Source organism: Toxorhynchites rutilus, chromosome 1 (assembly GCF_029784135.1).
Source record: "Toxorhynchites rutilus septentrionalis strain SRP chromosome 1, ASM2978413v1, whole genome shotgun sequence".
Lineage (NCBI taxonomy): Eukaryota > Metazoa > Arthropoda > Insecta > Diptera > Culicidae > Toxorhynchites > Toxorhynchites rutilus.
In genome coordinates this window covers 188981739-188995887 of record NC_073744.1, presented here as the reverse complement: position 1 = coordinate 188995887, position 14149 = coordinate 188981739, and the positions used below count along the sequence as shown (strand labels likewise).

General features: G+C 36.0%; 1 protein-coding gene across 16 annotated transcripts in view; it reads left to right on the top strand.

Moving 5' to 3' along the window:
• The window catches only part of LOC129762481 (protein lap4-like), a 175883-nt gene that overhangs the window by 75850 nt on the left and 85884 nt on the right, over positions 1 to 14149 (top strand). For all 16 annotated transcript variants that reach the window (XM_055760773.1, XM_055760774.1, XM_055760771.1 and 13 more), the window contains exons 5-7: positions 3275 to 3520; positions 3584 to 4699; positions 4764 to 4960. In XM_055760773.1, coding sequence (XP_055616748.1) covers positions 3275 to 3520; positions 3584 to 4699; positions 4764 to 4960 — 1559 coding nt within the window. The remainder of the gene's footprint in view (positions 1 to 3274; positions 3521 to 3583; positions 4700 to 4763; positions 4961 to 14149) is intronic.

Sequence of the window (14149 nt, the reverse complement as noted above, 5' to 3'; positions counted from 1 at the left end):
AACAATTTATATTTTTTATGTTACTGAACACTGACAATTTTCAAATTCTGTATGTTAAATTAGTGTTTATATTTCAATAATTTAAATCGGATATCGAAAATTCAAACTTAAAATTTTAATGCTGAAACACTTTATAATAAATGACATTGGTATTTGTGAATTGAAAATTCAAGTTAAATCGAAAACTGAAAATTTTAAAAACAAGAACGATAACTGTTTTAGAATTTCAAAGCAAAAAGGAAAATAAAAAATTTAGAAACAAAATTTTTAATTAGATTGAAACCAAGCGTAGTTTATTGATCATAATAAAGCTGAAAATTCAAAACTGATTCCAAAAGGGGAAAATTTAAAATCAATGAATCGAGAGAAGAACAATAATCAAAAATCAAAGCCCAAAAATAAAATTCAATATTTCAAATCAAAAGTTGTATAAAAAACAAAAATTCAAACTTAAAAATTTTGCAGTTTGATAATAAAATATTGGGAGTTGAAAACATAAATACAAAAACAATAATTTCAAGTCAAAACTTTGGCATTTGGAAACTGAAAATGGAAAACCAAACGAGTAGAGCAAAAATTTTAACAGTTTCATATCCCTGATACGTTATTGGTAAAATAAAAAAGAAAATTCAAGTTGATTAATAAAAAGAAAGCGAAAATTCAAAAACGAGAAAGGTAAATTCCGAAAATAAAATAAGTAAAATTTCATAAAAAAAAATCAGAGCTTGATCGATATCAAAAATTATGTTACACAAAACTAAATATAAAAAAAAATTATGTTATAATTGAAAATCGGGAATGGACGATGAAAAATTGAAAATATAAAATTTGAAATTTAGAATTTATCTTCAAATAATTTTTTTAAAAATCAAAATTGGGAAAATCTAAAAATTAAAATCTCAATTTGGAAGCTAAAATGTTTTCAAAACGTCTTAATAATCACAATTTTGTATTTTAGAATTGAATATAGAAAATCTCAAATGTAATATTAAAAACTTTGTGTCATTGAAAACTTTCAAAAATTTTTCAAAATTGTCAATATTTTTTTTAATTCTTAAATTCTATCAATATTATTTTATAATTTTTCAGATATTACATTTTAACACATTTTTGTTTCAGATTTTTTTTTAATTGATCCAATTTTCCTGATTTTCCAACTTCTACTTTTTTTTAACATTTTTAATATTTTGTTGTTTTTTCTCTATTTCATAATTATGTTGTTTTTGATTTAAATTTTTTTCTTTTGTGATTTTGATTTCTAATCTTACGATTGATCAGATTTTTGTATTTTTGAATAGATTAAGTTTGAAAAATTATCTGGTTTTTCAACTTTTCAAATTTGGTTTTAATTTTTTAATATTTTATATTTCATTATTTTGAACTGTTGCGCACTAAATTGATAATTGTATTTTTTTAATTTTCCAACGTATTTATTTAAAATTAAATTCTATTCCAATTTTACTATTTTTTCAAAATCTAAAAATTGAATTCAATTCAAAAATATAAACAAAAAAATCAAAACAACGTTGTTTTTTCATTTTTCAATAGAATTAAATTTTTCGATTTCTTAATTTTTCATATTTTTCAATTTTATATTTTGACGATCTGAGTTTTTTGTATTTACATATTGCTTAGTTTATTTTTTTTTATAGTTCTTGAACTCTTTTTTTATATTTGTATTATTTTAAAAAGAATAATTCTTGAATCATTTTTTAGAAATATATAAATTTTTATAAAAATTTATCTATTGGATTAAAAATTTTATGAATTCTTTCACTTTGACGTAACGTTTTTAGTTTTCCAATTCTAGTATTTTTGAATTGAATTAATTTTTAAATTTTCTGATTTCTGATTGTTCCAATGTTGATCGTATTTTAGCATTTCCATTTTTTTTGTATTTTTATATATTTTATTTTCTTATTTTTTTCAAATGCACTCAAATTTTAAAAATTATTTTCCTCAATTTTTATATATTTTTCAACTTCAACTTTTTTATTTGAAAAATTCTTAATCAAAAATATACTACAGTACATTTTGATTCTTGAAATATTTCTAATTTGATTCTCATAATTTTTGAAATTGATTTAATGATGTTTTTTTGTATTTCCGCATTTACAAGTAATTTTTTCAATGTTTTTGATTTATTTAATTTTTTATATTTGAATTTGTCGATTTTCGAATAGTTTTCTCAACTTTGAAATCTCCGAAATTCTTCACTTTTGGTTTCCACTTTGGTTTTGAATTGAAAAAAGTTCTTGTGTTTTCAATTTATTAATTTGTTGGATTTTGGCATAATTTCTCTTTTGTTTTTCTCATAACCATGTCTTCATCTAAGAGATATTACTAATCACCAGCAACGGATGGAGGCTAGTTTTTAATAACAGTTCTGAATTCGTACCACCTACGATATTGTGCAACTTGCTCAATGCTAATGCTAATGCTAATGCTAATTTCACTTTTGTTTTTCTAATTTTGTTAGCTGTTTTTAAATTTTCAATTTCGGATGTTTAGATTTTTTTTACACTCTGATTTCTTTTTAATTCTTATTAAGTTGTTCATGTTCGTATTTTGATATATTCAATTTCTCCATTTAATGTCTACAGTTTTTCATTTTAATAATTTGTAATTTATATATTTTCAAAATTCTCAATATCAATTTCAATTTCAATTAATATTTGCATTTTTTTTTAAATGGAATTGAGAGTTGAAAATTAAAATACGGGTTCAAAACGAAACTCAAAAACTAAAAACACAAAAACCAAAAATTTAAGTTCAAAAATTTAGAATTAGTTCCAAAAAAAAAGGAAAACTAAGAATAGAACTCAACTATGGAACAGTTAGAAATGGTTTTGATAATGAATATTTTTCCTGACTCGTATTCCGCCATCTGACTTTTAACAAAGCAAATTGCTATCCTATTAATGAACTCAGTGAAAGTAATATTTTTATCTATTGAGTCGGCGGTAAATAACATACCCCATTATGAAGTCATCCATTTGCCGAAACAACTCTCTCCCAGAACTGACAGAGGTAAAAAGCTTTCCGCGCTCTCTAAGCTCGTCGCAACAAATTGATAATAATCTTCTGACATAACGCCAAAAACAGAAACATGAAATTGGCTGACTCGCGCCGTACAACGCGAATGAATCATTAAAAAATTAACATATTTGCAACCGGTTTTGGTTTTGTTATTGACCGGGGGTTCGCAACACGCGGCATGACGCAACCGCTTGAATCTATTTTCTTGACGTTTTTTTTTTCTTTTCCCCATTAGCCTCTCGAAGCTGGAATCGCTGGAGCTGCGGGAGAATCTGCTCAAAAGTCTCCCCGAGTCCATCAGCCAGCTGACGAAGCTGGAGCGGTTGGATTTGGGCGACAATGAAATCGAAGAGCTTCCATCGCATTTGGGCTACTTGCCGTCGCTGCAGGAACTGTGGCTCGATCACAACCAGCTGCAGAAGCTGCCGCCTGAGATTGGATTACTAAGGAATTTAGTATGTTTGGACATCTCAGAGAATCGGTAAGTGCACTGGTGTGCTGTGACTTTGTTTTTTGTGATCTATTGTGCAATGTTTTGATACAGACTCGAGGAGCTACCAGAGGAGATAGGTGGTCTGGAAAACCTGACAGATCTACATCTATCCCAAAACCATTTGGAGATCCTGCCGGACGGAGTTTCGAAGCTAACCAAGTTGACCATCCTCAAGCTGGACCAGAATCGTTTGCATACGCTGAACGAGAGCATCGGTCATTGCGTGCACATGCAGGAGCTGATTCTGACGGAGAACTTCCTCAACGAGATGCCCTGTACCGTGGGCAACATGGTGATGTTGAACAATCTTAACGTGGATCGAAACTCACTGATATCGATACCCAGCGAGTTGGGTAACTGCAAGGCGCTCGGTGTGTTGAGTCTACGGGAAAACAAACTGACGAAGCTGCCCTCGGAGCTGGGCAATTGCTCGGAGTTGCATGTGCTGGATGTGTCCGGCAATAGGCTGCAATATCTGCCCTACTCGCTGGTCAATCTCCAACTGAAGGCGGTTTGGTTGTCGGAGAATCAAGCCCAACCGCTGCTAACATTCCAACCGGACGTGGACGAAGCCACCGGAGAGCAGGTGCTGACGTGCTTTCTGCTTCCCCAGCAGGAGTACGTGCCGGCTAGTCCGGAGAACCGGGATGACACCGATTCGGAGGATTGGGAGGAGCGGGAGGCCTCCCGAACGCATTCGGTTAAGTTTAGCGAAGATTCCAATGTGGACAAAGATACGCCGTTCGTGCGGCAGAACACGCCCCACCCGAAGGAATTGAAACTTAAGGCGCACAAACTGTTTGCAAAGGAGAAGAAATCCGACGAGCTGAGCAGTGGCAATCTGGATACCCTGTCGGAGGAGTCCTCTTCGAAGCCATCGTCGCTTCTGAACAAAACCGGTGCCATGGCCACCATGGATGACATCCAGGGTGTGATTGTGAATGAGGTCATCGCCGAGGAGGATTCCAACAAGGAGGAGGACGAGGAAAATGAGCCGAATGAGGATAACGAGGAGAACGAGCGGAATGAAGAGCACGAGGAGTACGAGGATGATGATGACTACGAGAAGCGGGTGGAATTCGACGTGAACGAAGAGGATGATCGGTACTACGTGGATGAGAATGGCGAGCTGCACGAGAAGATATCGAACTTTAAGTTGAAACGAAGGTTGGTTGTGAATGGTTTGCACCCTTGGTGGCTGATAACAACGTGTGATGATTTTCAATTACAGAGACACCCCACATCATCTGAAAAACAAACGCGTGAACCACTCGCTAACTGACCAGAACAGCCTTCTGGTGCTGAACTCAATCATGATGAAGGAATCCATTGCACCGTCAGCGAAGACGACAGACGATGTGACGACTCCAGTGCTTCAACAACAGCCGGAGACGGCGATGGAGCAGCAACCCAACCCCTCGGGAAATGGTAAGTCTCTATTCGGGAAATGAGGGGGGACTTGAATGTCGCAATCGTGCAAGCGTGCGCGTCGATTGATTATGAGTGGCAATTAGTTCGTGTGCGGTGCTCACAGAAATTACCGTCAAGTGAGTTTGCAAGCAACTCTACAAATTTGAAGGGTCACATTCTTACTTCATTATCATCGAACATGGTGGTTTGTTTATCTCTATAGTGCTGAATTACCTATGTGTAGTAGAATTACCTTACATACTTTTTTTTAGAAATAGTAATCCTTTACGTTGTTTTGAGTCTTTCCTCGTTAAACCCATACTAGTCCTTCGCTCTTTAACCGAATTTATTCGAAAATTCGCGTAAAAGAAAAACCGCGTAAACAACCTCATTGAATGGAAAATCCGTGTTGGAAGAAACGCGTTAATTTGAAAAACCGCGTAAAAAATCGTAAAAAATTTAAAAATTCGCCTTCATAAAAAAAACCTTTCAAAAACACGTTAATTCGATAATCCGTGAAAAAAAGTGAAAATTCGCCATCATCCAAAAATTCGGTTACAAAAGACTTCGTAAAAAACGCGTGAATTCGAAAATCCGCGTTAAAAACAATTACGTTTATTCCAAAACCCGTGTGAAAAAACATCGTAAAAAAGAGATGCGAAAATCCACGTAAAAAATGACCGCGTTGATTTGAAAATTCGCGTGAATTCGAAAGTCCGTGGAAACTAACTACCTCGTTAAATACGAAAATTCGTGGTAAAAATTTCGCAAAAATCCCGCATTATTTCGAAATTCTGCGTGAAAAAAAGGCCACGTTGGTTTGTAAAATCCTCGTTCATTCAAAAATCCGGTTATAAAAAACTTCATCAAAAACCGCTTTGATTCGAAAATTCGCTAAAAGAAACCCCGTAAAAAGAGGATTTCAATCCGCGTCAATTCAAAAATCAGTGTAAAAAACCTAGTGAAAACCGTGGTAATTCGAAAATTCGCGTAAAAAAAGACCGCGTTGATTGAAAATCGCGTTGGTTCGAAAATCCGTGTAAAATACCTCGTAAAAAAACTACGTTAGTTCGAGAATCCACGTTAATTTGATAATTCGTGGTAAAAATTTCGTAAAAAACGGCATTAATTCGAAATTCTGCGTAAAAAAATTCCGTGTTGGTTTGAAAACCCGTGTAAACAAAATCACGTGATTCGAAAATTCGCGCAAAAAAAAATCGCATAATTTGAAAATACGCTTATGAAAAACCATGTTAATTCGAAAATCCATGTAAAAAACCTCGTAACAACCGCGTTAGTTAAAGAAAGGCGTTAATTCGAAAATCCGCTGTAATTTGAAAATCCGTATGAAAAGGTAAAAATCCGCGTGAATTCAAAAATCAGTATAAAAAAAAATCTCGTGACCCGCGTAAAAAGAGACCGCGTTGGTCCGAAAATCCGTGTTAACAAAAAACGCTTTAATTCGAAAATCCACCTTAATTTGAAAAAGGTGGGCTTGAAATTTGCCTCAATTAAAAAATCAGCATGAAAAAATCTCGCAAAAAATCGCCTTAATTCAAAATTTCGCGTGAAAAAGACCGCGATGATTTGAAAATTCTCGTAATTCTAAAATGCGTGATAAAAAATGTCAATTCGAAAATCCGCTGTAATTTAAAAATTCGTTTGAAAAAGGGGAAATTCGCGTCGATTCAAAAATCGGTATGAAAGAAAACATCGTAAAAACCGCGTTAATTCGAACATCCGTAAAACATATCTCGTAAACAAACCGCGTTAGTTCGAAAATTAACAAAATTAACAAAAACGCGCATTAAGAAAAACGCGTTAGTTCGAAAATTCGAGTAAAAACTACGTTAGTTCAAAAATCCGCATAAAAACATATTGAGAAGCCGCTTTTATTTGAAATTCCGTCTAAAGAAAAGTGAAAATCCACGTTATTTCAAAAATCAGTATGAAAAACCTCGTCAAAAACCGCGTTGATTTACAAATCCGTGTAAAGAAAATAACGTAATTCGAAAATCCGCTTAAAAAACTCGCATATTTTGTAAAATCCGCGTAAAAAAACCTCGTTAGTTCGAAAATCTGTGCAAAAAATCTTACTTCGAAAATCCGCGTTAATTTGAAAATCCATGTGAAAAAAGGTTAAAAACCGCGTCAATTGAAGAACCCGTGTAAAGGAAATCGCGTAATTCGAAAATCCGCGTAAAAAATTGCAAGATTCTTCAAATTTGCGTAAAACCGCGTTAATTTAAAAATCTGGAAAAAAAAGTCACAGGAGGGTTGTGTCCGAGACACGACCGCATAATTGCCGTAGGATTCCGTTGGCTATCTATAGATTTTGGATATGTTTGAAGAATTACGTTAAACTCTTTGATAATGATTTGGTGGTCCTGAAAAGGGCCATTTTGTTTGGTTGTTGGGTATTGTTTGTTCATTCCACCAGTGTTTACAGAGTGATGATGACAGAAGGATGGTAAACAGTCAATGGATGGTGCGTATCAGATAAAAGATACCGAAATGGAACGAGATATGATGAAAACTGCCCTCTGCGATCCTAGACGAGATGCCTCACGAAGTAACCAACATTAAAGTTCCAAATTTAAATTTTATTTGCTAGAATTAATCGTATCACTCACCTTACGTGCAATATAAAAATGCCCCCGACTTGCATATATTTGCAATGCCGATTTCCCCCGGGGACCTTGGTTTTGAAGTCTCTGTTGGGGAATACATTTAGGTAGGAACAAAAGTTCCCCCTATTTTCATGTATCTGCAATGCCGATTTTCCCCAGGCAGCTTGGTTTTGATGTCTCTGTTAGGGACCCGTCGCATGTGTCGTCAATTTCGACCAATCAGAAATGGGTATTCCCGGTAGGATAGGGGTTGAAATTTTTCAATTATTCGATAGTTAGTTTCATGACATATATTATTTTCTTCAATATAAAAAATTGTTATGGAGTGTCGAAATCGATTTACGCAAAAATTTCATTAATCCATCATGAAATTACTGAGCATTAAGCGTTTGAAATTGGACAATTTTCACGATGTGCTCGATTTTCGATTTTCAATTTGTACCCCAATATGTTCACGAAAGACGTAATCCTACGTCAAAAGGTGGTTGATGAAACGTATGTTTTTGACGTGATACGTTTCATGTTAGTTGTTAGTAGAAAATGTAAAAATAAACAGTATTTTTGATCGGTTTTATATAGTTTTTGTGGTAAGTGGAAAACAGTAAAATAAACTCTTTTGTTTCAAAACAAATTGATAGTCCTGAGAAGGACTGGAATGGTTTAATGGGTTGTACAGAATCTGCTGCGTTTCAGTCGGATGTAGCAGTTTAGTTTTGGGAGCGGTAGCTTTTACGGATTCGCTAATGCTTTCCTTGACTTTGGCGCCATCAGCTTCTGTGCGTCGATTTGCGAGGGTTTGATTGGCACCACCACGACGAGCTAAACGGTGGATAGCGGGTGTGATAGGATGCGATGCAATGCACTTCGCTCCTCTACCTCCTTTGCCGCATCCAATTGTTGATGTGAAGAGGAGCGCACCAGCAATGCACACTAGATTTAATTCGATGCTCTCCGCTGCTTCCTCTTCTTTACTCCCTTTGCCGCACCGCATCCATCGTTGGTTGCCGATGGCTTCATCTCCTTTGCCGCACCGTATGGTGTTGGTTGATTTATAGAGCACTGCACACTAGAAGCCCAGATGTTTGCCGGTCTGAGCGTTGAACGAGAATGAGAAATCCAAAAATGCTACCGTCCTTTTATATCAGTTGGTATGTGAGAAATAGGCGCCCCCCACTCGCTCGCCATGCAAATATTTGACTTATCGGGGAACGAAAGAAGCGAAGCAGGCGAAAAAGAAATGACGTCAATTTCGACCAATCAGTACCGTTTGGATAGGGGTTGAGATTTTTCAATTGTTCGATAGTTAATTACATGATATATATTATTTTATTCAAGGTGAAAAATTGTTATAGAGTGCCGCAATGTTTTGATGTAAAAATCTCATCAATCCGTCATGAAATGATTGAGCAATAAGCGTTTGAAATTGGACATTTTTCACGATGCGATCGATATTCGTTTTTCAATTTGTACCCCAATATGTTCCCGAAAGACGTAATCCTACGTCAAAACGAAAATCTTATGGACTCGGAAACTACTGAACCGATTGCTATGAAAATTGGTATGTAGGGGTTTTTGGGGTCGAGGAAGGTTCTTATGATAGTTAGCATACAAATGAAACACAAATTTCTATATTACCCAAGAACTGATCAAGCAAATGAAATGAAATTTGGCACGTGAAGGTTTTAGGGTGCAATTAATGATTCTATGGTGGTTAGATACTCCTCCCCCTTCTCTCTGGGGGACTACCATACAAATGAAACACAAATTTTTGCATTACTCGAGAATTAATCAAGCAAATGGAGCCAAATTTAGCATGCGAATGTTTTAGGGGACACGAAACGTTTCTATGGTGAATATACACTCCTCCCCTTTCTCTGTGAGGGGGGGAGGTGTACTGCCACACAAATGAAGCATACATTTCTGCATAATTCAAAAAACACAATATCAAATTTGGCATGTGGAGGTTTTAGGGGGCAAGAAACATTTCTAAGGTGGTTTAACACTCCTGCCATAGAAATGAAACACAAATTTCGGCATAACTCGAAAACTAACCAAGCAAATGGAGCCAAATTTGGCATGCGAATGTTTTAGGGGACACGAAACGTTTCTATGGTGAATATACACTCCTCCCCTTTCTCTGTGAGGGGGGGAGGTGTACTGCCACACAAATGAAGCATACATTTCTGCATACTTCAAAAAACACAATATCAAATTTGGCATGTGGTGGTTTTAGGGGACAGGAAACATTTCTAAGGTGGTTTAACACTCCTGCCATAGAAATGAAACACAAATTTCTGCATAACTCGAGAACTAATCAAGCAAATGGAACCAAAGTTGGAATATGGAGGTTTTAGGGAGCAATAAATATTTTTATGGTGGTTTGACTGACCTCTCTAAAGGGGGGGGGGGTGTGGTTTGCTGAACAACTCGATAACTAATCGAATAAATGGAATCAAACTTAGCATATAGAGGTTTTAGGGATCGATAAACATTTCTATGGTAGTTCGACACTCCTCCCCCCTCTCTGAAGGGGGGCTCCCATACAAATGGAACACAAATTTCTGCATAACTCGAGAACTAATCAAGAAAATGGAGCCAAATTTGGGATGTGGGGTTTTTGGGTACGAGAAATTCCGGGTAATGAGAGGGCTGACTCATTAGCAAAGGTAGGTGCAATTGAAGGCGAAATTTATCAGCGTCAAATCGCTTTCAATGAATTTTATTCTTTAGTTCGTAAAAATACCATCGTTAACTGGCAACGCAAATGGAACGAAGATGAATTGGGCCGGTGGCTCCACTCAATTATCAATTATCCGTTCGTTAAACGCGCTACTCTTTCGTTTTGATCTTGCCGACAGCAAAATCTGTGCCTGTGGCCAAGGTTACCACGACGTCGAACACGTTGTTTGGTCGTGCGAGGAGTATCTTGTTGCCAGATCGAATTTAGAAAACTCTCTTCGGGCTAGAGGAAGGCAGCCCAATGTGCCGGTGAGAGATGTGTTGGCTGGTTTAGACCTTGATTACATGTCCCAAATATATGTCTTCCTAAAAGTTATCGATCTTCGTGTCTGATTGTCCTTATATCATTATATTCTCCTTTTCCTTTTCCTTCGCGAGAAATCAAATCCCTTCTTATTAACAATAGAATAAGGTGAAATGTAAAAACATATTATATATAAGATAGGCTTAAGAATTGAGTGTAATGAATGTGAGTGTGAATGTGAGAGTGAACATTGTCAACATATCCTTTTATCCCTTCCTTTTCCTGAAGAAAATATGTCACCCTTCTAAACTCGAGTAGACCGCGAGTAATCGGTTTTCTACACCATTAACATTAGAATTAAGGAAAAATGTTTATATTTACTTGTAACAATACAGTCAGGAGTTTGGCTCCTTTAAACTTATGTAACTGAGCCAGTAAAAATAAACGATTTAATAAAAAAAAGGGCAGTTCAGGTGCTCACATAAATTATCGCCGAGTGTGTGAGTGTGTTTGCAAGCATATCAACGAGTTTGAAGGGTCACATTTTTACCACATTATCATCATCAACAAACAGATGTGGCTACAAGATAAAACACACACACACACACACACCTTTCCGCAATTTTGGTGGGAGATGAGTCATCTTCCCGGTGTCGAAATTCAGCCCGGGCCAACAAATTAGAACAATAATGGCCGGAAGCAATTCCCACTTACCCATTTCGATGAGGGGGAGAACCATGTTTTTCGTAAACACCCCACAACACGCACGCTATTACCCTCAATGGAATGCGATGTCGTCTCGGATGGAATGTGCTGTATTGTTTAAATATTGATAAAACAGCGTATGCTTTTAACCGTGCAGTAAATGAGTCCCCCTCCCATCTCTCATTTTCCTGGAGGCGGTTAACGGGTGCTGAACTAACCCCACATGAGTTTTAGATTTGGAAGGCAGGAGAAAAATTAACCACTTTCCACAAAAAAAAAACAAACAAACAAGAGGAAAGGATTAAAGCCCAAGAAATTCAATCCTTTTGTGTCTGGCGAACACGCTACACCATCCACCCTCAATCCACCTGAAACCGGGTTGAACTGATGAAATGTGTGTGTTTTTGTGTACAAAGAAGCGCAAGAGAAGCACTTCAAAAGAAATCTCTGTTTCCACACTCCTGTCCTCGTCGTCGTTGGGCGCCCGGTTATGGTTTTGAAGCTTCCCCACATATCCCCACACGGCATCCGCCTCCGCTGCGCGAACAAAGTGTTTTAAATATTTCCCACTGGCTAGCCAGCCGCAGTCGGTCGAAGAATCTTTCCGTGGGACTGCTGCCGTTGTTTGTTACTGTTTAGGGAAGTAATTTACATGAAAGCGAGCGCGCGCACAAATGCAAAGAGACAACATTAGTCATCATATATTTTTTGCTGCCTCCAGTTTCATATCGCGCACTGTCGTTGTTGTCGCTATTTATTCTTTCGAGAATATGGGAAAATATTGTTTTCGGGCAGAGAAACTTTTACCGCGCGCACTTTGGACAGCAACGACAACCAGAAGAAGGACGGCAATGAGCAGTGGTGCAATGCAATGGAAACGAAGTCATTACACGGACGATTTCGTTTGTGTGTTTTTCTTGTTTTCATTCTGCTTTTTACATTTTTGGAGGTCAAGTCGCGGAGCTGACCTGTATAGTAATTGAATAACATACGGAATGGTGGTGGGTCTGCGAGCGCTCCATCGACAGACAACAAAGTTGCTACGTGTGGCCTAGATTCGTCGGGAGGAGGACAGCCGTTGCTTATCATCACACACTACTAGTAGCGTGTCACAGCACTGAAAACATCGCGAGTGGTGGATATTGTCGTCGTGCGCATGAAGAGGACGTGATCATTCACAGAGAATGTTATTGCCGCTGAATAAAATCGATGACCCTAAAACCTGTGTGGAGGCTTGAAAGGTTGAGATATACGGATGACGGATTCCACACCATATAAGTCAATGTTTACAAGAGAATCGACCGAACGTTCAGAGTAAACCTACTTCTAAGATTAGTACATTGGGTTAGTAGAAGGAGAAAAAAATCTCGCTGCCAACAGTTCTTCAGGTTCTGATTAACGATGTAATTAAAAAGGTCGCTTTTCAAGTCTCAGTCTGTCAGGCCAAATATTTCTTTGCAAGCTTCGACCATTCCTCGAAGCCTTTTTCCCCCTCCGGTTTCCGCACTTTTATCCAGGAAGCTTCTTGGAGTCTATCTTGACATAGGTTTCGTCGGCCATCACCACGCAATCGAACTTTGTCAGTACTGTCGTGGTATAGCTCTCAGAATCGTGTTTTGGCCGTCTTGCTCCGACAAATCGTCGCGATTTGGAGTCACCACTTTCTATTAAGTTAACATTCCGGCTCTATCTCTAGCTCGAGCTCGGTTTTAGACAACACTCCCAGTTCGTTTGCTTCATCTCAGGTGAGGTGAGTTTAGGGTTCCACTTGAAAGCGCTGGTTGGCACTCTTTATGTCCACACTTCGGCTCCCGGCTTTCGATATCCATTCGATCCAGGGTTTCTGGCAATCGAAAAACGTTCCCCAAACACTCTTGTTACCCAGGTAACCAGAGAAGGCGTCCGGGATAATACCTTAACAATATTCTTGAATTGCATCACGCGAATTTTAGAATGCATGACGTATTGTAGATTTTTTTTTTATTTCTTGAATATCTGATTTTTTGTTTTTTTCCACCTTTAAATCTTTAAATTTTTGAATTTCATGAATTTCAAACTTTTGTGTTTGTCAATTCTCTAAATGTTTGAGTTTTTGAATTTTTGGATTTTTAAAATCTTCAAATTTGTGAATTATACTGAATTTTAAAATTTGTCTAGTTTTTATATTTTGTTGAATTTTCAATTTTTTTTCTTCAATTTTTGGAATTTTTTAATTTGTTGATTTTTACATTTATGTTTTTTTTTGCATTTTGAATATTTAAATTTCTAAATGTTCTAAATTAAAATATCGAAAATTTTAAAATTTTACCCTTCATTCAAAGATTTAGAAAAAAAATTCTTAAATTCAGAAATTCTGTAAAATGTACAAATTCGAGAATTCGAAAAGCTAAAAATTAAAATCAAATATTCAGCAAAACTCAGTAGAATGCAAAAATTCAGCAAAATTATAAATTAAAAAATTAAAAAACTCAAATATTGAAAAATCCATTAAAATTCAAAAATTTGAAAATTCTATGAATTCTGAAATTAAAAAATCTAAGCATCAAAAATCTCATCATTTTTTGTTTTGATATCGAAAATACAAAAATTCAAAATATAAAAGTTCAAAGATTAAGAATTCCAAAACAAATTATATTCAAAGATTCTAAAATTTAAAAGTTAAAGTCTTCATTCAAATGAAAATATACCTTTTTCAAGAATTTGTAAATTCTAAAATTATGAATTTTAACTGTTAATCAAAAATATAAATTCTAAAATGAAAAAAATGCGAAATTAAAAATACAAAAATTATCTAAATTTTTAAAACTTTCAAATTTAAAAAAAAATTGTCAAATTTGAAAAATTAAAAAAAAATGAGAAGTTGTTCAAACATTTAAAAGAGTTGAACAT